The sequence below is a fragment of the Chiroxiphia lanceolata genome, chromosome 9, assembly GCF_009829145.1.
Source record: "Chiroxiphia lanceolata isolate bChiLan1 chromosome 9, bChiLan1.pri, whole genome shotgun sequence".
Taxonomy (NCBI): Eukaryota; Metazoa; Chordata; class Aves; order Passeriformes; family Pipridae; genus Chiroxiphia; species Chiroxiphia lanceolata.
Window position 1 is genome coordinate 3,934,826 of NC_045645.1, and position 26,535 is coordinate 3,961,360.

At 56.4% G+C, this 26,535-nt stretch overlaps 1 protein-coding gene across 2 annotated transcripts in view; it reads left to right on the forward strand.

Moving 5' to 3' along the window:
* The first annotated feature begins 329 nt into the window (after positions 1–329).
* Positions 330–26,535, forward strand: part of IPO13 (importin 13) — a 31,562-nt gene continuing 5,356 nt past the window's right edge. For both annotated transcript variants that reach the window (XM_032696083.1, XM_032696082.1), the window contains exons 1-15: positions 330–438; positions 9,744–10,480; positions 16,017–16,157; positions 16,326–16,467; positions 17,440–17,606; positions 17,924–18,044; positions 18,348–18,495; positions 18,661–18,842; positions 19,702–19,728; positions 20,480–20,614; positions 20,847–20,990; positions 21,392–21,472; positions 22,066–22,203; positions 22,300–22,396; positions 24,235–24,287. In XM_032696083.1, the coding sequence (XP_032551974.1) occupies positions 367–438; positions 9,744–10,480; positions 16,017–16,157; positions 16,326–16,467; positions 17,440–17,606; positions 17,924–18,044; positions 18,348–18,495; positions 18,661–18,842; positions 19,702–19,728; positions 20,480–20,614; positions 20,847–20,990; positions 21,392–21,472; positions 22,066–22,203; positions 22,300–22,396; positions 24,235–24,287 (2,385 nt within the window). In that variant the 5' untranslated portion in view covers positions 330–366. The remainder of the gene's footprint in view (positions 439–9,743; positions 10,481–16,016; positions 16,158–16,325; positions 16,468–17,439; positions 17,607–17,923; positions 18,045–18,347; positions 18,496–18,660; positions 18,843–19,701; positions 19,729–20,479; positions 20,615–20,846; positions 20,991–21,391; positions 21,473–22,065; positions 22,204–22,299; positions 22,397–24,234; positions 24,288–26,535) is intronic.

Sequence of the window (26,535 nt, forward strand, 5' to 3'; positions counted from 1 at the left end):
GCCCCGCGCGTGGGAGCGGCCCCGGCGCCCGCCCAGCCCCGGTGCCCGGCAGGGGACGCGCGTGGGCCGGGACTGCCGGGACTACCGCTCCCGGCGTGCGGCGCGGCGCTGCGGCAGGTCCTGGGCTGCCCGGCCGCGCCTGCGGGGCCGCGGGGAGAGGCGAGGCGGGGCCGGAGAGGAGCGGAGCGGGGCGGCGGGGCCGCTCGGGGAGTCCCTCGGGCGCCTGCCGGCCCGACCGAGCCGCCCCGCGCCGCCCCGGTGCCACCGCCCCCGGCGGGGCGGGGAGGCGGGTCCCGCCGCGATGCGGCTGCCCGTGCGCCGCCGCTGTCGCCCGCCCGCCGCCGCCTCCTGAGCGCCGCCGCAGCCATGGAGCGGAGGGCGGAGGCGCCGCCGCCGCCGCCGCAGGGCCTCGACTTCACCGTGGAGAACGTGGAGAAGGTGAGCGAACCCCGCCGGCCCGGCCGTGGCGGGGCGGGGGGCGCGGCGGCGGGGAGATGATGCTGCCGCGGTGGTGCGGGGGATGCGGCTCGGGGAGCGGGGGGGGGGCACCTGCTCGGCTGTGCCGGGCCCGGGGAGGGCGGCGGGCGGCAGCCCCTGTCCCTCTCCCTGCCCGCAGCCCCCGGGGCGTGGAGCGGGAGGGGGAGCCGCCGGGGCAGCCCGGGGAGGGAAAACGATGTGGCAGGAATGAGAGCAGAAAGGAGGGGTTGTGTGTGTCTCTGACCGGCGTCCTCTAGGTCGCCAGCTGCAGCGCCGGGCAGGGAGAGCCCACGGGTCTGGTCGTGGCTACTGAATCAGCCGCATCGATGTGAAGCCCATTATCACTGTCTCTATCAGACAGGGAAGAGACTATTGCCAGGTGCTGGGAATTGTTGAGTATTACGGTTGGGAAGAGCCTTCAAGGGGGCGGATGACCCCGTGATGTCTTTCTAACCCTGCAATCCAGCCGCTTTGCTCCTGCTGATGCTCAAGGTCCTCCAAAGCAGTTGCAGGGCAACAGGAGTGGGGCTGCGATTGCTGAAATCTGGGATCCAGGGAATAGCCACGGCAAACCAAGGCCTGCTGGCATCACACTGCTGTTGGGGTGAGCCCTGAGCAGCTGCCCTGTGACCTGGAGTTCATCACAGAGACCAAGCAGGGCACCCCAGTGAGCACCTGGGAAGCCAGCTGAGCAAAAACATTCCCTTGGCCACCTTGGAGGTGATGGGGGCAGGGCAGCAGAGGATGCATCCCTGAAGGGCAAACAACAAGAGAGTACATCACCCTTCCACTTACCCTGTAGCCAGACATCTGACAGACATCCATAGCTCTGTCCTCAGACAGCTGGTGGGAATCCCAGTGTCCTCGTTTTTCCTCTATAAGAATAGACTGAGATCCTTGCCAAAGCAATGCTTACAGGCGAGCTGGTGGGCACGTAGAATCATGGAATCATTTAGGTTGGAAAGGACCTTTCAGATCATCATGTCCAACCATTAATGTAGCCCTGCCAAGCCCACCACTATATCACGTCCCCACGCACATTTCACACACGTCCCTCCCCAGTAGGTTGCGTGGCCTGGCTGGACGTGTTGGGTCAGGGATGTCAGGTTCGTAACTGGGCACTGGTTGACTTTGTGGCTTCAGGTGAGACACAGCCCACCTCTTCCAGGGAGATGGAGACAGAGCACGTCCAGGGGGATTAACTGATGTCTGGAAAATGGTACATTCATGCAACCTTCTGCAGCTTATTCTGCATATATCCAGGGCTGCTGGATGATTTTGCCTCTGACTTCCTTTCTCCTCGTGAGACACAAACCGCTCCTTTGTTTGCACCAACAATGAAGCGCACACTTGCCCGGGAAGGGTGGGCAGTGCCAGGGTGGGGGGCACCCGGTGCTGGCTGGGTGAGGTAGGGCTGTGCCGAGACGCAGCTTGTCCTTGCCAAGCTGCTCAGGATTTAGTCTTCTGCGGCCTGGGAGGAGGCAGAGATGCCCTCTAGGGTGCTTCATCTCCCCTCCCCCAGCCCTCTCAGCCTCTCTGGGTATCTGCAGGCTTTGCCATCTCAGTGGTGTCCTCTGAAGGTGCAGCTATGGACCTCGATGGGGCTGTGAGCTGCTGGCAGGGGGCAGCAGGGGAAGAAATGGGGGGTGGGATCAGAAAAAACTCAAGGGTTCAGAGCTCAGAGCCCTCCTGTGTCAGTCTTTTCCAGGGAGGGCTGTGGGATGTTTCTGGTACAAAGCAAAGGAAATATGGGCTTTGCTGGGGGTAGGGTTGGTGGGAGGCAGGTGGGTAGAGCTGCTTTGTCAGAGGTGATGCTGGCAGATGAATGACGCTTCTACTGGCCTGGGCTCTTCCACCTGCCAGGTTTTGTGCATGGTGCTATTAATAATACTGAATAGTGATTAAAGTCAGGGTTTGACTCCACTCTGAGTCAGTTAGTGCTAAGTGCTGGTGTTAGGAACAGCATGAGGAGCTCGTTATCTCTTAAATCAGAGGGTCAAAGCCTTTTCCAGGACACCTGCAGTGGAAGTCATCATGTGTAGCAGTTGTAGCCAGGGCAGCCTCTGGTGAGACTGTGCCTGTCACACTCTTCTGGTGGTTTTTGTGGAGAGGATTCACGTCCCTGGAAGACCCTTTTGTACCCCTGCTGTTGTTTATTATGCCGTGGGCTGGGCAAATCCCCCACAGTTTTGCAGAGCTCTGGTGCCTGCGTAGCTGAAGAGCATCATTGCTGTGTTTGTCCAGCATAACCTGTACCAGAGAGAGACAGTTAGATCCCTCCAGCTGTGACCAGTGGTTTCGGGAGGCAGGAGGGTGCAGGTGCTGGAGGCAGGGCCAGCTGACAGGTCTGAAAGCCTGCAGGCAGCAAACAGGCAGCTGCCTTTGTTCCTGGGGTACCAGGTTCGGGTGCTGCACTTCAGGAGCCATCTGAAAGTTGCTCCCTGTATGTTTTTGCTCCTTTTTTCCATAAGGAGCTCTCCCATGGCAGAGGGAAGGAGCAGGGTTGTGCTGAGGCTGAGCCATTGTGGTACAGTTACTGTGTCAGTGTCCTCCAGTCCCAGCCGAGGGCTGCTCATCTGCTTTTTGTTTTCTTCTGAGCCTGACCTAGATGCTGCTCTGGCTTCAGCACAGCCAGAGCAAGCTGGTGTGACCATGCTGCCTGGATCTACTGGGAGTCGGCAGCTCTGGGCTGGCTCTGCTGCCCCTGCACCTGCTGCTGAGTGGGGCTCTGCTGCTGCATTTGGAGAGATAGAAGAAAAGGGAAGGCTGGGAAAGCCGAGGGCTTCAGGCTGTGAGGATGCTCAGCCTCCCATTGCCTAAACGGTGCAATCTGGTCTGTGACCTGCCTGTGCCTTTGTGTGCCCAGGAGCTGTCCCCAGTGTGACTGACAGCCTGGTGCTGGGCTGATGAATGCTGCTCTGGTGAAGATGGATTGCAGATGTTCGGTCCCTGCTGGCTGTGTCCATCTCAGAGGAGTAGTGCACAAGCAAGGCTTGTGCCCTGCAATTTTGGTCTCCCTTGGGTCTGGGGTAGCAGCACTTAACAGTGCAATATTGGACAGAAGAAGAATGCAAGACCCTCTTCATCTGTTCTTAGTGCAGTTGGATCTGCTTTGGCAATATCTCCCTTTTTGAATTAAGCAAAAAAGCCATTAAGTGCCATTCCTCCGTGAATTTTCCAAGAGCCTGCTTTCGCCCTCTTTTTTTGTCTGATTCCTTCCAGGTCTTTCCTCCCTTGGCCTGCCTCTCATCCTCTGGGGTGTTTGTAATATTTGCTGACGTCTTTTCCCTAGCACATTAGTGGTCTGGCATCTCTGGGCCTTCCAGATTGCCATGTGCCTCTCTGGAGATGCCTGATGAATGCACAGAGTCTCTCCGGCAGGATGGGTAGGCGGGGTGTCATGGAGCTGACATCCGGAGCCTACTGCGGTGGGAGAGGGATGGCTTTGATCACTGCTCCTCGGAGATGCTGAGCCTCGGGGATGTGGCAGCTGCTGGGGCTGCCTTCCACCCGGGAGGATGGGGAGGAGAAGCCCAAGTGCATCTGCTTTCTTTGGGTTATTGCCTGTCTTCAGAAACCTGATCAAGAGAATTACAAATACTTGAGGGTGGGGGAATGCCATCCTCTGTCTGGTGCACTGCTGGCAGTGGCTTGACCACTTATTCCCCAGGGGCAGCCCATGTATGTGAGATGTGGCAGCTGTGCTGGGGATGGTAAGCTGGGGGCCTTAGGAGGGGAGATTCTTGCAAAATCGAGGGAAGCTGCTTTTCACCAACAAGGGAGTCACCTTGTGTCATGTTTAAGCAGATCTTCCTGCAGAAGCAGATTGCAGCCGGAGCCAACCTTGGCTGAACACATGGCTGCTTCCTGTGGTGTGGTGATGATGATGGGATGAGAGGGCAGCACCTTGTTTTGCCAGGGCTCGGCTGAGCTCTACAAGGGCCATCACTCAGCTCTGATGTATGATGGAGCAGGAGTGGGTGGGATTGGTGCCTGGGCGCCAGCAGGGATTCCTCTCTTAAAATGCTTGTGTACTCCATCACTGACGTGAGGGGTAGAAATACGGGATGGTGGACAGGGGTGTTCAGCTTGCTGTTGCAACTCATCCTGGGCTCTGTGCGCCCGGAGTTCCTCTCTGGTCCTGCTCACCCTTTGCTTATTCAAACCCCTACCCACCCTCACTGAGACTGCATGGGTGTCCCACAGCCCCCATCCCTGCTCTGCAGAGGGCTAATGACAGTGAAGCAGTGAGAGGGATGTCGAAGCTGCTGAGCTGTGTCTGTGCTGCAGCCTCTTCTGGACAGCAAAGGACTTGGTGTGGGCAAGGTGGGCCCAAAGAAGGGCTTCAGAGTAACAGCATCTTTTATTAAGAGGGGGCAGAAAATCCCCATCCTTTGGGACTGCTGGCAAAATGTGGGTCCTTGAACAGGAGCAGCACGCCTGGCAGCACACACCCGGCTTTATTTTGCATCCATTTGCTTTCCTCAGCAGGCTGCCGCCTTCCCGGGGTGCTGGCTGCTCAGCCTGTCCCGCTGGGGCCGGGGGGGCCGGCTCCTGCGGGCAGGGGGAGGCAGGAATGATGTTCCCTTCACTTGGCAGAGCCAGGGGAATGGCTGTGCTGTTGCAGGCCTGGAGCACTGGCGGTGTGAGTGTGCTCAGCTAGAAAGGACAGCGAGAGACTGCAGTGGGAGACATCCGGGAGTCCTGCTGGAAGGAGGCTGGTGGCTGCCACTGCTGCCCCTGCCATGCCATGGCTGTGGACATGGGACAAGGAGCAGAGCAGGAATATGTTTTTCAGCTTGCTGTTTCTCCACCTGGGATGCAGATCTCAGGGCTGTACCTGCTGTCACCTCTGTGTGCTCAACCACACTGGCCCTTGGAGGGTGTCTCCCCATGGAGCCCCCAAGAACAGCAGGCAGCACACTCCTGTTCTCTGGGGTCAGAGCTGTGTGTCTGGGGCTCCTCTTGGCATCCCATAATGGCACGGACACAACACCTCTCTGCAGGGCACCCCACGTTAATGTATTTAGGCAGTGCAGTGGGGGTCACAGCCTGCTGGCACTGGACTCCCTGCAGAAGCTCTGCAGGGTGATGGCTGGGCTCATAGCAGATCCTTTTCCCTTGCAATGCCTGAGTGAAATCTAAGATCAGGTGCCTCTGCTTGGCTGTAACTCTCCTTGGGCTGCTCCCCCTCCACCTCCCAAAAGAACCAGCATGGGATCTCTGACCCATGTCTTCTGGGCAAGCTGTCCTGCCCCAAGGCATCTTATTTGAGGGGCGGATGCTTCTCCAGTGATTAAAACCTCACTGAAATTTTGGCCACAGCTTTTTTTGAGCAGGGAAGAGCCATGATAATAAGCTTGAATTATTCTCGGCCAAGCAGAGCTGATGTTGGAGAAAGCTCCTTCCCTGGCCAAAGGGCATAGCTGACAGCCGGGCTGTTTACCAGCTCTCGTGTTACAGGTCTAATTGCAGGGAAGGCAGGTCTGGTGTCAGCCACCCATTCAAATTGGAATGCACAAAGCCTCCCTGTTAGATGTCACTGCCCAATTTCATGCCTTGTGCTTCTCCTTCTTGGTGCTAATGAGTTCCCCTTGTCATCTCCAGTGCTTCCTGATGGGCCTCAGGGTGCTGGCTGGTGTGGTCATGTCAAAGTTCAACAGCAGTCGGTGCCAGTGCCTGCCCCTGGCATGAGGGCAGTGTCTTTCCTTGTTGGGGAGGAGCATGTTCAGGTGCCCTTCTGCAGGGTACAGTGCTCTGCCCCACACTCTCAGCAGAGCATGGTACTCAGCCGATGTGCATGGCAGGCCAAGGAGAGAGCCTACTCTGCTCCCAGGGGTTTCTTCTGCTGCTTTGAGCTGGGTTGGGATGGTCCCAGTATTTCTGCCCATCAATGGAGATCCTCTGGAAGGGTCTCCCATGTTGTGTAGAGCACCACATGGGGTATGCTGTTGGTGGCCTTTCGGCATGTGCTGCTTTTCCTTCTCTGCCTGGTATCCTGCATGCAGGCAGGAGCAGTCATGCTTCTTTCAGGAGCTGCCACAACTGGTCCCCTCCCAGGCAGGGTGCTTGGGGAAGGGGGCTGAGAAAGTCAGCAGCTGCTTTTTTCCAGAATATTCTTCTGACTTCCAACAGCTTGCATCATGAGCCTTCAGCATCAGCTTTGCTTCCATCCTCTGAATGTCTTCTTGTAGTTGGTAGACTTTTTCATCTCACCACTCATCTTCTTTCTTTGAGGTACTGGGCAGTGGAGGCTCCAGCACATGTCCCTGGGGGCCTTTGCTGGAAACCTCCCCAAAGGATGAGTGGGCCTCTGGGATGGCGTTGCTGGGCGTGGATGCTTCTCCAGAGAGCTCACTGGTGACAGTGGGCACTGTGCACAGGGTGGAACATGAGGGGTGCAGGCAAGGTGCTGGGGTGGTGGTGAGAAAGCTGTCCACATGGCTGGAAAGCTGATCCTGCCTGGGAAGGAGTCTTGAAACCCAATTGCTCACTGTTCTCTAATGCAGTGGTAGTGGCGTCTCCCCAGAATGAGTGTCGAGAGGAGCAGCTAAGATAGTGCTCCCTCTTTGCCATTGTTACAATGCAGCAGCTGCTTATTTTAGCATAGCCAGTGCTGGATTCTCTGCTGAGGCTGTGTGCAGGATGTTTGTGTGCTGGAGCTGCATCAGGGTCTGCTGACTTCAAGGCATTGGCAGGATCAGGCCTTAGCCAGCAGCACCAGCAGCCCCAGCCAGGTGGAGGATTGAGCCCTCAGCGCTTCTCAGTGTGTGTACCAAGCCCTGCTCTGCTGCCCTGCCATAGTCCCCATCACCCGTGGTGCTGTGCAAGGCTTGCCCTGCATGTACATCACTCTGGGGCTTGCTGTGTTATGCCTGGAGTGTGCTCAGTGCCACGCTTTGCCTGTGCAGCTTCCCTGCCATGAGACCAGTCTGCAGCAGCTCTGTGGCCAGCAGAGGTGAGCAGCTGGGGAGCTTGTGGGTCATAAACCCGGTGCTGGAGGCCAGATCTGTCCTCCATACATGGTGAGGTCCGTGCTTTGCAAACCTTGTGCCAGTTTAGAGGTTAGGGCTCCTGTGGTACGTGTACACATCATGCCTTGTAATCTATGATGCATAGGGATTTTTTTTCTCCGCACGATTTTTTAAGTGTTAGCACTATTCAAAATAAAAGAAATAAATTCATTAGGAAATGCTTGGAGGCATAAAAAGAGAGGCTGGGAAGAGGTAGGGAGGGGTTCTGGACTAGGGAGCAGGCACTGCTGCCGGCCTTTGCACCTTGTGAAGGTGCCCAGCAAGTGGGGAAGGGAAAGAGTGGGTTGTCACTATTCTGGAATCACAAGTGAGATTTATTTGGGGAAAAAAAAAGCAGCAAGCTCCGATGGGAGCAAATAAGAGACTGAGCCAGTAATGGTTGGGAGCTCCAGCTTCAGCCCTGCTGCAGGATGACTCAGTCCTTAGCACAAGAGCAGGGGTAGGAGCCAAGTTCCTGCCCCCAGGAGTGGTTGAACTTTTAGCACATCTGCAGCTACTGGTCTGCAGTGAAGTAAATTGTTGCTTTGCCAGGAGGGGATGACAGTGGTTACCTCTGCCCCAGCAGCTGAGCGATGCTTTGTGCAGAAGTCTGAGATAGCTGAGAATAGAGCAAAGGCCTGGCTATCTGCTGAGAGCTTGTGGGCTCCCTTTGGCTGCTCTGTTGGGACAGATTTACCTCTCCCAGTGTCTTGCTTATCTAGGGTTAACCTTTTCTGTGTCAGGATACATCTCTTAGTGGGTCAGACGCTGTCCCTCTGCAGCCCCTGTTGGCTGGCTCCGTCTCCTACGACGTACTTCATAACCTCTTTCTTTCTGACAAAGAGGTTATCCTCATTTTCCTCTGTCACAAAGCCTTGAGCAGAGGTGTTTCAAATTATGGCCCAGGCAATGCCGACTGTGTAAGGTTCCTGCCATTTTGTCCTGCTCTTTGGTCTCACTCTGGGAAGCAGCAGGAGGGAGGCACAAGCATGCACTTGGGGAAGCTTGTTCCTGTGCCCCAAGCTGCCAGCTCTGCATGCTTAAAAATAGGGTTTAAATCCTCTCCTGGGTACAAGAGCCACACAAGAATTTCATAGAGCTTTTTTGGGGAGGGGAGGAGGATATTTGAGACCTGGAGCCAGGGTGGGGACACAGAAAAATCCTCTGCACCTGCTGGAATCATCCTCTGATTTGCTGGTGGGGTGGGATGGGTGCCTGATTGCCTGACAGATGCCGTGGATTTTCCTTGCTCTTGGCATGTGCAGTCAGCGATTTGAAATGAAACGTGCTGTGCCAGGCAGAAAACCTCGCTGCTGGAAGATGGAGTTCAGGCAAGGGGTAGTTACTCGTCCCCCTCCATGTGCAAGGACATTGCTGATTACCAGTTGCACCCACTCAGGATAAGTAACTAGTTAATACTGGGCTTCAGACCTGTATAACATTCCTCTGCCAATAAAGCCTTGCAGCCTGTGTGAGGCTGTTCATGTGGATCTGAGCTCTGGAAAGCAGTAACTAGATCTCCCAAAGCTGTGGGAGCAGGTAAGTGATGTTTCCCTTCTCCATATGAAGAGATGGTCTGAGCAGCTGCGGACTGTCACGAGAGATGGTGGCAGAGGCAGGGTTAGATGCTGGCCCTCCTGGCTCAGCTGTAATTAGATGGGTTTGGGGATATTTCAGAGGACTTCATGGAGGGATTAATCCCTGAGTTTAGTGACTGTGGGTTTCCAGGAATCTTTACAACCTGGCAGACAAAGATCTGCAGCAGCTCTTGCATTCCTTGGGCTCACAGATGAAAGTTTTGGACCACGCGTGCTCCCTGAGAGCCAGTGCATCCACAGCACCTTTCAGAGAGCAGGTGTGGATGGAAGCCAGGAGTGTTGGTCTGCCATGTCCCTTACAGCCCTTGTGTGGCAGAGGGTTCCTGTGCCCATTGATGGCACATCAGCAGGGAAGCATGCAGATTCGACATGAGTGAAGGTGAAGGTGGGAAATGACTAAGGAAAAGAAATTTCCAGAGTGAAGCATGAGGGGAGGGGAAGAATGCTTTGCAAGTCCTCTCCCTGCTGCCAGATCACTCTCGCTTCATTGAGAGGCCGGGGAGGGAGGCCAGCTAACACAGGCTGCTGTGGGGAGGGGGGCTGGCCTTACAGGGCAGCCTGAGCACTGACCTCCATCCTGGTGAGCCTTCCCCAGGCAGGACAGGCCCCATTGGTGCTCCTCGGCCGCTCTAGGGTGCTTCCCTCTCTCTTCCAGGCTCTCCATCAGCTGTATTATGACCCAAACATCGAGAACAAGAACTTGGCTCAGAAATGGCTTATGCAGGCACAGGTGTCCCCCCAGGCGTGGCACTTCAGCTGGCTGCTTCTCCACATGGACAAGGTGCCCGAGATCCAGTACTTTGGTGCCAGCGCTCTCCACATTAAAATCTCGCGTTACTGGAATGACATCCCTGCTGACCAGTACGAGAGCCTCAAGTCGCAGCTCTTCACCCACATCACCCGCTTCGCCAGCGGCTCCAAGATCGTGCTGACCCGTCTGTGCGTGGCGCTGGCCTCCCTGGCGCTCAGCATGATGCCGGACGCCTGGCCCTGCGCCGTGGCAGACATGGTGCGCATGTTCCAGGCGGAGGACTCCAATGTGGACGGGCGAGCGCGGTGCCTGGCGCTGCTGGAGCTGCTGACGGTGCTGCCCGAGGAGTTTCAGACCAGCCGCCTTCCGCAGTACCGCAAGGGGCAGGTACGGAGTGTCCTGGCGCAGGAGTGCGGCTCTGTCTTCCCTTTGCTGGAGCAGCTGCTGCAGCAGCAGGACTCCCCGGGTTTCATCAAGCAGAAGGTGTTGAAGTGCTTCTCCAGCTGGGTTCAGCTGGAGATCCCGCTGATGGACTGCGAGAACCTCATCCAGGCAGCTTTCACCTCTCTGCAGGACCCAGAGCTCTTTGACACAGCAGTGGAGGCCGTGGTCAATGCCATTTCCCAGCCCGACGCCCAGAGGTAAGGGCAGCCTCTCCTGTGTGCTGCAGGCTGGTGCTCCTGGGCATCAGTGGGGGAATGGGGTGGGAAGGTGGGCCCTGGAGGTAATGATGACAGGGTTTAGAAGTGGGAGAATGTTAAAAGCAGCTGGAGGCTATTGGTTTCTCATGGTTGGTCTTGGAAGGCTTTGCACTGTGGTTGACTTGTAGGAACCATGTAGTCTTGAGCAGCTGCAGCCCATGTCCACCCTTGCCTCTCAAGCAGACAAGGATGCTCACTTTGGGCCCCTCGTGTCAGATCCTGCAGCAGCCGACCAGAGAGCAGCTGCCTGGCTCCTGCCAGCGGGAGTTGAGAGACCCTCCTCTGCCCAATGCTGCTGATCCAGCCAAGGAGCTGATTCGATGCAGAGATAATAAAACCAGATCTGTCAGTTTTCTCCCTCCCCCTGGCTCCAACAGCTTGTGCCAACCGAGGATTTGTCCTTTGTGGCCGTGGCTGCCCCTGGAGCAACTGAGCTGGGAGCTGGGGCTGGGGAAGGTCCTGCTGGGGCTGTGCTGTGGGGCTCCAAGCTCATCTATTTGGCTGTGTTGTCTGAGCGGCTGTCAGCTCTTGGGACCAATGCCTGCAGAAGGGAGAGTACATCTCCAGTTCCTGTGGCCTCATCCCTTCCTGGCTGCTTAGCAACCTTCCCCTGAAGAGGAGGGTTTCCTTCAAGGCTGGGCTGAGCTGCTGCCACTGTGCATCCCTGTGCATCGCTGCGCATCGTGCAGGCTCTGACCCTCTGCAGCGGTGGGAATGATGCTGCTGCTGCAGTTGTGAGCCCTCCTCTTGGTTTAGGGCAGGGGCAGCCAGCATGTTCCCCAGCTCTAGGGGTTGCCCTTTTTGATGGAAAAGGGGTTGCATCTGTAGGCTGCAAGTCCTGGTGCACGAAGGGACCCATCAGGATTTTAGTGTGCTGCTGGGTGTGGGGAGGGTGTGCCTCGTGTGGTAGCATTTAGAAGATGACAACAAGCTGCTTTTTCTTGTGCCTGGCAAGGGTTGAGGACCAGCCCGAATCCTTGTAGCGGGTTTGGTGCAGAAAATTAAAAGGTGTGAGAAGGTCACCCTCAGTTCTGAAATGCTGGACTCTATCTTCCTCCTTTCCATTTCCCTTGAGTCTCAGAAGTCCTTTGGGTGTCATTCCATACCTGTGTGCAGGAGCCTGGCCCTACAGCGCTGTTCTTTGATTGCATTAAAAGGCTGAGTTTTCTGTTGAGCTTTCCAAGTGAATTTTGCTGAGAAGTGTGACTGACTGTGGAGTTTCCTCTCTGCTCCTGCACTGACCCTGCCATGCAGTTTTTGGCCCATTTGGTCCTGCCATGCTGGATGCTCCCTTACAGCATCATCAGTACTTGCTCTCCATCCTTCTCCCTGAAGGCATCATCAGCCACAGCAGAGCACCCTCCTGTCTGTAGCCGTGCGGGCATGGCCAGGCCAGGGCAGGCAGCTGGCCTGAAAGGCTGCCCAGTGTGTAAGCTGGGTGCAGCCCCTGTCCCCGGGGTGTGGGGACAGCAGTGGCATTGTCACAGGGACGCCCTGCCAGGCAGCATGTGGTGTTGGCTGCTTCCCAGCCCCGGTGGGCTCTGTCTTCCCCTTTGTCCCTTGTGTCCTCTATCCTGTGTTCCTCCTCCCGCTTCCCCTGGTACCGGCTGTCCCGCCCCTCTGGCTTTGTTGCTCAGCCGAAGTGGATCCAGCTCTTCCCAGAGCCCCCAGGGAGTCTCCTGACCTTTTTCTCTCTTATCTTGACAGTCTAGGAGATCCCTGCTGCGTTTCAGCTGCTTTCTTCCTCCAAGGTCTCTTGCCTTTGTTTCTACAGGGCCCTTGGCTGCAGGCTCGGAGCATCCTCGGTGCTGGGCTGCTGGCATGGTCCTCTCCAGAGTTTTGTAGGGCATTGCTCCACGAGAGGGTTAGCCTTGGGGCTTGCAGCTTTCCCATGGATTCCCTGAGTGTTTTGGATCCTGTGTCTTTCCCCCCTTGCTCCCTCCCAGCTGTCTTCATTGGTGTTGCTGCAGAGGTGATCATGCAGGTGTGCTTCTGCCATCAGCAGAAGGCTCAGTGGCTCGTGAACTTGGCTTCTGATGCTGAGGGTTAGGTAGCCCGTGGGTCATCTTCCCAGGGGAACACCACCTTGCAAGGTACCCGTCTCACACTGCAGCACCTGTGTCAGGTGGAGAAGGGCAGGTGTGACTTCATGGGCAAGGACCACCTGGCCCTGGTGCTGCTTCACTCTTGGGTAGGTCGCTTGTGCCAGCTTCCTACTTGCAAGCAGCAGCAGGTAGTTTCCTCAGTTGCCTCAGAGGTGTTACTAGAGGTGATGCACCAGAGTTTTGTAGGTGCAAAGCGTTTGATCTCCTTACCTGGCAGACAGGTGGGAGCCATCTGTGCCCAGAGAAGGGGGTATCCTGGGCATTGCTTGAGCCTGGATGCCACTCCTCTGTTAAGATATGGTGTTCCTGAGAAGAAGCCTTGGAGGCTGGGCCAGGAGCTGGCACTGGAGCATTTCTGAGCACACCTCTGCTCTCAAAGGTGGTGGGAAGCTCCTGAGTGGCAGGAGGGGAGGAATGGAGATATTGTTGCATCTCATTTGCAGAGGAGAGGCTTGGGCTGGATTTTCCGTCTCATTTGAGGATTATCCCCTCAGCTAAGTGGGTCAGAGAGCCTGGCAGTGCGTGCTGCAGGGAGAGAGCTGGTGTGTGGCACTTGGACATGCTTCTGTAGTGCAATGGTAGTGTTGGAGTGGGGTAGGGACCTAGAGGTACATGTAGACATCGAGTATGCCCATGGTGGGAGTTACAGAGTGTGGATGTCAGACACTGAGTTGCCCCTCTGAAAGCAGCACGGTGTTGCTGCAGTGGTGGAGCTGGCAGGATTGCCTGGTGTTCAGCCCATCCCTTTCTGGGCTTGGCACCTGGTGCTGAATTCCTGAAGAGGAATTTTACTTGAAGAGTTTTCCAAGAGCTTCATTAGAAGCAGGTTTTTAATAAGATTGGGTTAGTATCTTATCAGGATGTGGTTCAGATTTTGGATTGGGAAGGGTAAGATTGTCCCATATGAGCTGCCCATATCTCCCATCTGCAGGTTGTCCCCCACACTGTGGTGTGGTTTGGGAAGGGTTGTGGGAAGAGCAGAAGGAGGTGCTGGTCCCATGGAGAGAGCTGCAAATGCTGCAGTTCAGTGGGCTTTGAGAAGGGGCCAGACAAACTCAGGAAAGCAAAATTTGCTCAGCTGCTAAATACCAGGATAGCAAATCTTGCTCAGGAAGGCTAAGACAAATGACTGGAGGGAAATACATGGGCAAGAGTTACCACATGACTGCCATGTTCATATGCTCTGTTCTCTGAATGCTCTTTCACAGGCATTCCCAGTTTTTGGCTACTGGAAACAAGCTGCTCAGCTGGGCATCCAGGGGCTTGTCTGAGCTGGGGTGATTTTGTCTTCCTCTGCCTGACACTGAGGTGCTGGGAATGGGAAGTGGTGGCTGGCAGCAGGGGTAGCAAATGCAGTGTCTGCCTCCTTGCCTGGGGCAAGCTCTGCACCTGGTCAGGGATGTGGCATCAGCTGGTCACTTGGGCTGGGTAGCAGCACTGACCTGGTAGACTGACCTGGGGCTCCCTCCTCTTGCTCTGTCTGACTTAACCATGGGTCTTGGGTGACTGGTTAAATCACCTAGAGCAAACACTTCCCTCCTGCCTGGGGACCCTTGCATCCAAATTGCCCTTATGACTGCAGAGCAGCGAGCAGAGCAAGGTGGTGATCAGGAGACATGGTTCACTCAACATTTTCTAGAAGTCTTCAGTATAGAAGTCTCCAGCAATGGGATTGCAGCATGGAAGCAAATCCAGGTGGTTATTTCTGTTGGCTGTGCAGGGAGCCCAGAGGAACAGCTCAGGTCCAGGCATCTGCATTGTATTTCAAGGTAACCAGCAGAAGCAAGATCCTTGTCATAAACTCCTGAAGTCATAAAAACATTCCTAGGGCAATGTGTGCCCAGTGCTGTGGAGGAAGGATGGCTTTACCCTACACTGGAGCAGTGTAAGGTTCCCTGTGTCTTTTTGTCTGGGCACTGCCCTGGTTCCCTTGGGCTGACCCTGCATGCAGCATCAGTTCTCAGGGAGAGAAGCTGGTGAATTTCCAAATTCTCCATTATCACATCGCTCCCACGCTGCTACATGCATCCCTCACAGGGCATCAGAGGCTTAAAAATGGTTTATACAAAAATACCTCTCCCCTTTGCTGTCTAATTTCCTCTGGGGGAGAGGGGCAAGGGGAGGCTGACCCCCAGCAGCACAGAGGGGAAGCTGGGATGACCACTGGGCCTGGAGGCACCGTGTTCCCTCTGTCTTCTCTTGCTGACCCAGAGAGAAAGCTGCCACCACCAGCACAACTCTGTCCCTGCACTGATGGCACCAATGGCTTTGTTCTCTCTTAAGTCGTCCACGGCCAGAGCCGCCCAGCTGCTCCGGGGTGGACGTGTGGCTGTCCTGCTGTCAGCACTCACATCTCTTCCCCACGGTGGGCACAGCAGAGCTGGCATCATGTGTGGCTCCCACTCTGAGCATCCTTAGCCCCGCACCCGCGTGTGGGGGGCAGGCAGAGAGCGCATGCTGCGGCTGCAGATAACACGCCTGGGCGGGCAGGGAAATGGCAGGGAGAAGGCAGGCTGCTCATCAGCCTCCGGCACGGCCTCTCTCCGGGGGCCCTGGGCTGCCTTTCACCTTGGCTGCCTCCTTCTCGTTGCCTTGGTTACCATCCCTTACAGGCAGCGGTGCTGAGGGGAGGCTGATGTGCGGGATGGGAGGTGGGAGGGCTGTGCCTCACTGGGCTGCAGCAGCCCAGGAGGGTGGGGGCCAAGGGCTGTACCACGGGGCCAGCATTCTGCTTGGGTAGGAATCCCCAGCGGTGGCTGCCCACTTCATCCCAGACACAGCGCATGGTCAGGATGTGCCTGAGCTGGAGAGTCTGTGGTTTCCCACTGGCAGCTTGGGCTGCCTCTGCACAGATCCGAGGAGCCCGGGCTGCCCTCTCCCTGTTCTCCGGGAGAAGAGCCCGCGGGTCTGCCCCTCTCACTGTTCTCCGGGAGAAGAGCCTGCAGGTCTGCCCCTCTCACTGTCCTCCCGCTCCCCATCGAGGCTGCTGTGCAGGCAGAGCTCAGTCACAGGTGGTGGCGGTGACAAGCTGGGGGTGCTGGCAGCCCTGCCGGCAGGTTTGGGTGAGCACAGGCAGGGGCCCACACCATGGTGCATTGGGGGATTTGCACAGAGCTGATGGCCACTGGCTCAGCCCTTCTCTTCGCTTGCAGAGGCTCCGATGCAGCAGTGCTCAGGGCTTCAGCTTTTGTCCCGGTGCCACAGGCTGCAAGGAGAGTTCATGTAAGCAGTAAAGGCTCTCCTGGGTGCATCCCACTGCACAAAGCAGCCTTCAAGTTGGGAAAGCTGGGCAGGAGCCCTGGGAGAGCGTCAGAAGGGCTTACCCATGCCAACAAGGTGATGCCTGGCACTGATTCAGGCTGTGCTTGCAGGTATGTGAACACCCTCCTCAAGCTCATCCCGCCCGTGCTGGGGCTCCAGGAGCAGCTGCGCCAGGCAGTCCAGAGCGGGGACATGGAGACGTCACATGGGATCTGCCGAATCGCTGTGGCCTTGGGGGAGAACCACTCCCGGTGAGTGCTGGGGATGGTCCCCAGGAGATGGAGTGAGCTTGGAGCAGCCTGCTATTCCCCACAGGCTGCTTTGGCCACGGTCTGTCCTGCACCCAGTGGCACGTGTCAGGGCAGAGGAGCTGGGCTCACAGTGGAGATGCCATTCTGACTGTGCTCTCTGCTTCTCAGGGCCCTCCTGGACCAGGTGGAGCATTGGCAGAGCTTCCTGGCCCTGGTCAACATGATCATGTTCTGCACTGGCATCCCCGGACACTACCCCGTCAATGAAACCACCAGCTCCTTAACACTCACCTTCTGGTACACGCTGCAGGTCAGTGGCCATCGTGGGCAGCCTGCCTGGGCCCTGCCCTCCAGACAGGGCTGGAGGCACCAGTGCATGGGGACTGGCTGCATTTGGTCCCAGGGATTCCCCATGTCCCCACTCCTTGCCCTGCACTTGCAGCTGCCGCAGGGCACATACCTAGGAAGTGCTGGCCCCGTGGCTTGCTTTTTCTGCCACCAATCTTCCTTAGAAGACTTAGAAGTGTGAGCCATCCTTTAAGGGCCTCATTAACACAACTAATTAAAACTTCATGTTAATTTTTTTTTCCCCAGCAGCAGACCTGGTTGCTTAGCTGGGCACCTGCAGCAGGCAGGGAGGAGAGCATGGCTCTAGTGGCTGCCCAGTGTGGGGTCCCTCTCCCAGGGCCAGTGTTCCTGTGCCAGCAGAGCAGCCCTGCTGTGTCGTGCTCTATTTTTAGCTCCTGTTCATCCCTCAGCTCCATTCCTCCGCGATCTAATGTGGTGTGGCTGAGCGTGGGCAGGGAGGAGGGTGAAGTCGCTGCCGTGCTGGCAGCTCCTCTGCTGCATGAGGCCAGGCTGAGGCTCCCACTGCCTCTAGCGGCTTCTCTGGATAGGTCTGAGGTTATGGATGCAGGCAGGAGAGCACTGTGCTCAGGCATCCATCCCAGCCTGCCTCGCAGCAGTCCGAGGCACATGTGCTCCTGGTGCAGGCTGCTCCTGAGGCTAGGATGTGGCAGGACACTGCCACCCCTTATAACCATGCTATCTGAGAGTCCACCCAGCTGCTGGGGCTTCTGGCATCTTGCCTTCAGATAATGCTGCCACTGCAGAAGGGCTCAGCATCAGGTGGGCCTTGAGGAGCTGGAAATGCGGCCTCCAAGGCATGACAGAGCTCACCAGCCCTGGGAATTGTCCCTGAGTGCCTTGTGCAGCAGGCACGGTAGCTCTGTTTTCCTTTCACTGCAGCACCTGACGTATTTATTCCTCCTCTGGCCTCCAGGATGACATCCTCTCCTTTGAGCCAGACAAGCAGGCAGTGTACCAGCAGGTCTACAGGCCTGTCTACTTCCAGCTGGTGGATGTGTTGCTGCACAAAGCCCAGTTCCCCTCTGATGAGGAGTACGGCTTCTGGTCTTCAGATGAGAAGGAGCAATTTCGGATATACAGGTACAACTGCGAGGTTTGGGTTTGCTTTTCAAGCAGGTGAGGATGCAGGCAGCATCCTGCCACCTTGGAGGCTGAATGCTGTGGGATGAGCCAAGGAGGGACACAGAGGAGATTCCCTCTGTCAAGAGCTCTTTTGGTGGTGGTGGTGATGTGGAAATGAGCTGGTGTTTTGGCATAGCACCAGTTGCCCTGGGATCAGCTCTGTGTTGGGGCAGTGTGCTTGTGTGGGCAGCAGGAGGGAAAGTAATGTGTCCACGCATGGAGCTCTCTCTGCATCGGCTGGGGACAGCATTTGGAGACCCCTGTGTTCTCTGCAGGGTGGACATCTCTGACACGCTGATGTACGTGTATGAGATGCTGGGTGCTGAGCTCCTGAGCAGCCTCTATGACAAACTGGGACGTCTCCTGACCAACACGGAGCAGCCGTCCACGTGGCAGGTGAGCGAGGGGACCCGGGTGCCAGGCTGACAGCTACCAGCCCCTCAGGGACCTGTCCTTGGGGCATTGAGAGCAAAGGGGCGTGACAGAGGTGAGGAGCATGAGCACCTTGCCAGCACACATGGAGGCTCTCTGAGGTCTGATGGGGAGAGGAATAGGTCTTCTGCCTCCCTGTCCTTAGCACTGCCAAGGATCAGCCTCCTCAGCCACCGTGGGGCATCTGAGCTGGTTCTTGGAGCTGGGGCTGGGTTGGACATCGGGGGTCAGTGCATGACTCTGACGGTGTCTCTCCTGCCCTGGCAGCACACGGAGGCCTTGCTCTATGGCTTCCAGTCCATTGCTGAAACCATTGATGTAAACTACTCCGATGTGGTGCCAGGACTGATCGGCCTCATTCCCCGGATCAGCATCAGCAACGTGCAGCTCGCCGACACCGTCATGTTCACTATCGGTGAGGTCTTCGCTCGCGCGCAGGCTGGGCTGGGGAGGGAGGGCCCCTCTGAAACCACACCTGCCCAGCAATACCAGTGGTGAAAAGCAAAGCTGAGCATCCTGGGACACAGGGAGCGAGAGCCTGCAGTGCAGTCCTGCAGTCTGATCCCGTCTGTGTGTGCAGGGTCCCTGTCCGAGTGGCTGGCTGATCACCCCGTCATGATTAACAACGTGTTGCCGCTGGTGCTCCAAGCCTTGGGCAACCCTGAGCTCTCCATCTCCAGCGTCTCTACCCTGAAAAAGATCTGCCGGGAGTGCAAGTACGACCTGCCGCCTTATGCTGCCAACATTGTCGCCGTGTCGCAGGTAGGAGCTGGATGCAGGTGGATGTGGGATGGTGACCTGAGATGTGCTCCGTGCACACCCTTTCCTTTGTGAGGATCAGGGCAGGGGGACACAAAGGAGCAGTTCAGGGCATCTTGCTTGGCGCAGGGGACTTGTCTGTCCTGTTCCTAGGCCAGTAAACCCACGTGGCAGACCCTGTGTCCTGCTGTGAGTGCAGAAAGGGCAGGTAGTGACAGATGTGACTGCCAAGGGGTCTGCTGGGATTGCACTTGGGTGTCTGCCTTTTCCCCGTGGTTTTCTTTGCCTTGTTGGGAGCAGCATCCTGCCAGCTGTGCACCTGCCAGGCAGCTAGTGCCAGCTGGGGGGCATCCGGGTGGTCAGGCCTCTCCTTGGAGACTGAGCTGGTCCCTGCAGTGCTGGAGCAGCTTGTCCTGCAGTCCTTGGCTCTTAAGATTTAGAACAGATGGGGCTCAGAGTCCCAAGGCACTAGGAGAAGGGCTGGTCTTGGGTGAGCTGCCAGAGTGTGCATGGGAGCAGAGAGGTGGAGGTTATGACTCTCTGCTTTTAGAGCCTGGGGGACACTGTCACTGGAGTAAGGAAACCTTGGCTAAGGTTGACTCCTTGAGCCATCCTGCTGTAGAGCCTGTCCAAGCCAGGGGCTCCCCTTGCTGGGTGGCTGAGTGGGCTGGCTCAGGGAAGAGCTTATCAGGGGACAAGGATTTTACTCCTTGCCTGTGGTGTGTTGTGGGGAGTCCCTGCTGCTTGTCTGTGCCCGTACTAGTGTTGGTTGTGTTGTTGATCTCCTGCATCAGTCCTGCTTCCTGGAAGTGAAGGGGCTTTCTGTAGCACTCACCCTCCTCTTTCTCTTTCCTTTTGGCAGGAGGTGTTGATGAAGCAGATTCACAAGGTAAGAGGCTGACTCACACCTCTGGCTGGTTCTGTTTTCTCCCCCCGTGCCCCCCTTAGTCATGCTCAGCTGAAGACTTGAGGGGTGCCATGGCAAGTTGAGCTGACCCCAGAGGAGAGCTCAGGGCTGCCTCCATGGTGTGCAGGACTGAGGGAAGCTGCTGGCTGCCTCTTACTGTGCTGCCATGCTTCAGCCACGTGGGCTGGGATTGTGCTGGGGGGGTATGTCCCCTAGAGAGGGAAGTGCCTAAGGAGGCCTAACTCTAGCAGTTCTCAGTCTCTCCAAACCCAAGGATGCCAAGATGGCAGGCACGTCTTCAAGAGGAAAAAGAAGGGAGATAAGTGTGGGGACAGAGCCCAGGCTCTGCCTGTGACTGGGACAGGGTGGGATGCTCTACCCCACAGGAGCTGAGACAGGCTGTGCAAAGGATGGTGTCTCGAGGTAGGGTGAGTGATACCAGCATGGAGATCTCTGGACACCAACTGGTCTTTCCTTGGCGGGTACTGGGAAGAGGCCATGTGTGCTGATGGCAGAGCTCCTGTTCCCTGGGAATAGGAGCTGGTAGGGAGCTGTTCCCCTCTCCTGCAGTGAGATGCACCTGGAGTGACCCAGATGGAGCAGCTCAGGAGCTGTAGCACACTGGTCCTGGCTTTGCTGGCTGGGCCCCTGGCAGCTGTCTGAGCTAGCAAGTGCGTGGTGGGGCTGCAGGCTGGGCAGTGACCTGCCCTGTTGTGCCTTCTCTCTGTCACAGACAAGCCAGTGCATGTGGCTGATGCAGGCTCTTGGTTTCCTGCTTTCTGCGCTGCAAGTGGAGGAGATCCTGAAGAACCTGCACTCCCTGATCACCCCTTACATCCAGCAGCTGGAAAAACTGGCTGACGAAACGGTGAGTGCCTGTGTGCTCTCTCCCTCCTGAAGCAGCTTTCTCTGTTGGCTGTGGCCCTGGAGCTGCTGTGCTGAAGCACCACTCTGAAACATGGGCTCAAGAGAGAGCACAGTGCAAGGAACCCCTCCCTGGCACTTTGCCTCTGCAGTCCTGATTCCTTAGCATCCCAAAGACATGACTGTGATTGAGCAGTGCAGTCCATGTCATACTTTGGCTTTATTTTCCCTGGCAGCCCAATCCCTCCAACAGGCTGGCCATCATCCACATCCTGGGCCTGCTCTCCAACCTCTTCACCACCCTAGACATCAGCCACCACGATGATGACCATGAAAGCACAGAGGTCAAGAAACTGCCAGTGCAGCAAGGACCCAACCCAGTGAGTAGAGTGGTAGCTGATGCTGTCTGTGACAGCCTGGCCAAAGCCTTGCCGTTCACTGCTGGTGCCATGAAAAGGGGATTAATGGGGAATACAGTGTGGGAATACCAGAAAGAGGGTAGTGCTCTTGCATTTCAGCTAAAACAGCTCCTTCAGCTCATCCCACCACTCCTGAGGTGGGCAGAGGGGACTTGCCTCTTGACTGCCTCTTGGCTGGGTGCTGCTCTGGGTACTGCCTGCCAACTGTGAGCCGTGCCAGGCTGCTTCAGAAAAAAACTGCCCAGCTTTGGAGAGGGGAGGTGGTGCCCAAATATCTGAGTCTAGGCCATGCTTAATCTTGAATCTTGCCCCCCACAGTGCTGCAGGAACCAATTCTCTTCAATGTCTCTTGTTCCTTACAGGTGGTGGTGGTTCTTCAGCAAGTCTTCCAGCTCATACAGAAGGTTCTCAGCAAGTGGCTGAATGATGCCCAGGTGGTGGAGGTAATCAGGCTTCACCTGTGTACTGCCTGCAGCTCTGTCTGTCCTTGCAGACCTGAGTTGGAAACAGCAAAGGACAGGCTCTGGGTGATGGCATGTGAAAGGGATGTCTTGCTGGGTTGTCTGGACCAGTGCTTCTTGCTGTCATCAGCAGTGCCTGGCCATTCTTGTCTGTCTTGTGCCTCCACCAGCTCTATTCCTCTGCAATACCAGAGGCTCTGCCATGAGCAGGGAGATGGGATCTGCCCAACCTGTGTTCCCTAAGAGGACAGCTCTGTTCTGACCTGGACCTGTGCCATCTGGTGTTTGTCCAGTTTGCTCAGTCCAGTAATGCCCATGTGCAATGTCTCACCAGCTGCTTCTCCCTGGCCCCCAGCGAACCTTCCTGCTGTGGTGGGAGGATGTTTCCTGGTCATTGGCATCATCCTGTGCTGCAGGGCAGGGCACTGGTGTCAGAGCAGGTCTGAGCTCTCTGCCTGGCTGGTCCCTGTCCCCATTGCCAGGTCTTCCCTCCCCTGGAACCGATTCATCAAGCCCTGACCATCAGGAGAGGTCTCCTGATGCCCATTGCTCATGCAGTCCCTCTTCTCCTGCAGTCTGTCTGTGCCATATTTGAGAAGTCTGTGAAGACCCTCCTGGATGATTTTGCCCCCATGGTGCCTCAGCTGTGTGAGATGCTGGGGCAGATGTACAGCACCATACCCCAGGTCTCTGCCATTGAACTCACCCGGCAGGTACAGAGCTGTGCTTGGGACTGGGGCTGCCGCTCCCAGGGAGGCTGGGGATGTGCAGGGCCAGCAGCAGCTTCAGTCTTTCTCTCTCTCTTGCAGCTGGTTCACATCTTTGCCCATGAGCCTGCCCACTTCCCTCCCATCAAGGCCCTCTTCTTGCTCGTTACCTCAGTCACTCTGACCCTGTTCCAGCAAGGTACGTGCGATTAACCCCTCTCCGCGCTGGGGCTGTTGTCAGGCTTTTGCATGCATGGAGTCTGGAGGCGTCAGGAATGGCTGTTTTCACTCCTAGCTAAGCTAATGGGGCCATCTCTCTTTCTTGGATTCATCCCAACCCCTGGAAGGTGGGTGCCTTCCCTGAAGAGCAACAGAAGCAGGAAACCCCTGGGTGCTCTGGGAAACCTGTGTACTGCCATGACAGCCCTGCTTCTGCAGCAGGGCTGGGTGTCACATGCTGCAAGGGTCGAGCCGGAGCTCCAGTCCAGCTTAGCAGGGAGGCTCTGCCCCCAGGGAGATCCTGGGGCTTCTCTGGAGGCCAGCACTGCTTGTAGTGGCCTGGAATCAAGCCCTGGTATGAGCAGGAGGATGTGTGTGTGAATATCTGGGAAATTACCTTTTCTGGTCACCTCAGCTGGCCACCGAGTCACCGCTGTGATGCTGAGGATGCTGGTATCCTCCCGCAGGGCAGGAGCCCCCCTTTGGCTCACTGCCCACCCTACAAAAAGCAAATGGGGTTAGAACAGGCTCCTTTGCACCATGGCTCCCCTCAGCATCTTGGTGACTTGCCCTGTGACAGGGACAAATGTACATTGGAGCTGCTGGCTCTGGTCCTTCAGCACCACCACATGCGGTCCCCAGGGGGTCTTTTCCTTTGCTCACAGCCCGGTGCCAGGTAGGGTGATGCTGTCCCCCAGTTCAAGGCTCAGAGCTCTCTAAAGAGGTGGGGGGAGGCATGAGGACCCTGCCTCATCATCACACCATGGTCTGAGCAAATCCCACTGCGCTGAGGTGTCACTGGGGTCAGGAACAAGCCAGCCAGGCTTACCCGGATGTCAGATCCCTGCTTGTGCCAGCGGTGTGTGGATGTGTCTGTGCTGGAATACTTTTGCCTTGGTGCCAGGGAGGTGGTGATGCCTCCGGGCAGCAGCAGGCAGGGAAGGGGACAGAGCCCTAACTGTGCCAACACTTGGATGATAGCTTTGCTCAGGCAAGCGGCTGTTCAGCTTGGCGTGTGCCCAGGGCTGTCCCCTCTGGCGAGGGGCCAGCTCTGAGCAGGACGAGCCCCTTCTGCTGAGCCCACGGGGGCAGGAGAAGGGGGGGATGCCTGACCCCACAAGGGCCAAGATGTGAGTGTGCACAGTCAGATGCCAAGGTATAGGGTGAGTGGTGCTGGCACAGAGACCTCTGGGCACTGAGCTGCTCTCGCAGGAGGATGCTGGAAGAGACCTCCAGGAGGGTCCTGGACTCACGGTCTCAGAGACATCTGGGAATGGGGTGGGTGTCTGTGCCAGGGACTCCTGAGCAGCTGATGCTGGTGACAAGCATGTGCACGCCTGAGCCCAGCCAGGTCCGTCAAGCGTTTGCTGAGGTGTTGTCGTTCACTTGCAGTTACCTTCCAGGACCAAACAGTGCTCTGAAGACACCCGCTCAGTCCCCACAGTGCAAAAGCTCTAATTCTCCTTGTGGAGATGGTGCCCAGCTAGCCCCTGCTCCTCCTCTTCCTCCCCAAGGACATGAAGATCTCCTCCTTGGCCCTGCAGCACCCAGGTGCTAGGTGGAGACCCTGGGGCTTTAGACCCTTTCCTTTGCAGTTTCTTTCTGTTCTTGGGTTCTCCAAGTTTCATGATTTTTTGTATGTTTTGTTTCTTTAACTTGCTTCAAGCTGCTCATGTTGCCCATCCCCTTCCCCACACACCCCTCCTCCCTTACACTCCTGTTTTCACTTGTAAATTCTTTCTGTATCACATAACTATATGATGTTGAGTTGCTGTTTGTATGATTTTTCTCTTAAGTTACATCTTTATTATATTTTAGGGCCCAGGGATCATCCTGATATTGTTGATTCATTTATGCAACTCCTGGCACAGGTGTGTTTTAGTTTCTTATTCATTCACTTTCTGTTCTCTCTCTTTCTCTTTTTAATTCAATTTAAACCTATTTTTAGCTTTCTGTTGACAACGTTTTTTTTTTCCTTTTAGTTGAATATCGAGTTTCTCCATCTGTTTCCGTGGAAGTTGAAAACAAAACATTCTCCTTTAGTTCTGGGTTCACACCATCCCCAGGGCAGTGCCCTCCTCTGCAGGGCAGCCTCCAGCTGCCACCCCCTCGCCGTGCAGAGCCGGTGTGGGGTGCTTGGGGCTGCTGCTGCAGTCACCCTTGGGTGACAGACAAATTAGAGCATTAGGTGGATGTTTTCTGACCCATTTATCTGCCCTCTGATGGGTCCTCTGGAGCGGGGACAGGCTGAGCTGCTGCCTTGCCCCAGGGCTGGTGGGAGGAAGCCCCTGCCCACAGGAGCAGGCAGCTGCCAGGGTTTGGTTCTGAGCAACGTGCTTGTGGTGGCATCTGCACCTGGCAGGTGCCACGTGTCCTCCCGCCCTGGCAGCCTCTCGGGGTGGTGGCAGCTCCTGCACAGGGAGCTGCTGGCTCGGTGGTGCGTGGGGACGGTTTGCATTGACGTGGCAGGGGCCGCGGGCAGGCAGGTGGGGCTGGCACTTGTGTCAGGGCTGGCGGTGGGCAGGCAGGGCCAGTGCTATGCTGTGTGTGTATATACACCTGTTGGGAGCAGCAGGAGCCCAGGGTGCTCCTCAGCCTACTATGGCCCTTGAGGGAGATGCCCCCATGTCCTTGATGTACTCAGTGCCCCCATCAGAGATGTGTTCCCTGACACCTACCCAGAGGTAGCACCTACCCCCGTCAGAGTTGCTTTCTGCTGTGTTTCTGTAACGGAGAGACCTCTAATCACATGTACTGTGCAGGAATGCCCCCCCCCCGAGGCAGCTCCCAGAGCTGTGGCCTTCCTACCCTTGCTGGCAGCCTGGGGAGGGCACCTGGCATGTCCAGGTGCTAAGATGTCAGACCCCTCTGACCCTCCCACAGGTCCTGAGAGATGGAGTGGGCAAGGGGGCTGCACCTCACACCCCGGGCAGGATCTGCTTCACATGGTTCTCACCTTGATGCCCAGATCCTGCTGAGACCCATTGCAACTCAAATCCATATTGCAGCCTTTTCTTCCCTGCTTTTCATCTTGAAAGACATAACATAATCAGGATTATCAGAAAGCGTTCACAGCTTTTGCCCTGCTTTTGATTTTGGAAGCAGTGACCTTTTAACAAGGGTTTTGAACACAATGGGAGGATGGTAAACGGGGTCTGTGCATGAGGTTCATGATGGTGTCCTCATTGCTGGCAGGACCTCCATTCAAGCACTGTGCCCAATCTGGGGCACATTTCTGTACAGACCAAAAACCACAGAGAAAAGCATCTGGGAAGATGACCACCTTGTACATGTGGTGGGGAGAAAAAGCTGATGGGAGCCTGAGGAGCTGATGAGAGTATGAGTCTTGGAATGTGTAAAAGGTAGTATCCCAGTTATGGGTAAATTCCCCTTTTCTGTTCTTGAGTGGTACAAACAGTAACAGGTAAAGGATCGAGGTCTGGCAGTAGGAAATGTTTCTAAGAGGGCAGGGAAGCACTGGAAGATCACTTGGGGAGCTGCTTTTGCGTGGAGTTCTTGAAAGGACTTAACAAGCCTGTTGCTCTTGGAGGGTAGGTAAAGGTGATCCTGCTGGGGTGTAGGACATCAAGTGACTCTGAGAGACTCTCCCAGGGCTACTGTTGTTTCTTTAGAAAGTGCTGAGTTTCTGTCTCACTTGGGGTCCTCCTCTGTGTCTGGACACAGCATATTTGTGCTTTCTTGGAGAGAAAAAGGCAACCGTGCTGCACTTCCATGGGGTGTGCTGTGAGGCCAAACACCAGCCATCCTGGCTGCTGGGAAGCTGTTCCTCACTGTCCTCGTGGGCAGGATCTGCAGGCAATGCTGGGGCAGTGTGCTGGCAGCTGGCCCTGTCTCCTGTGTGTGGATCTCCAGACAGCCTGCATCCTTCAGAGGCACTCCTGCAGGAGCAGCTCAGAGGCTCCTACCTCCGTGGCTTCTCCGTCTTGGATCACTGCGAGACATCTGACATCATGCTGCCAGCCCAACACCACCCACTCAAGACCTGTTGTTTTCCTGGGCTTTTTATTCTAGCAATCCCACGGAGACCAAAGGATCCCATCCCTGTCCTCGCTCTTCATGCATAGGACTGAAGGTTTCCTCCTCTTCCCTGGCCCGCCC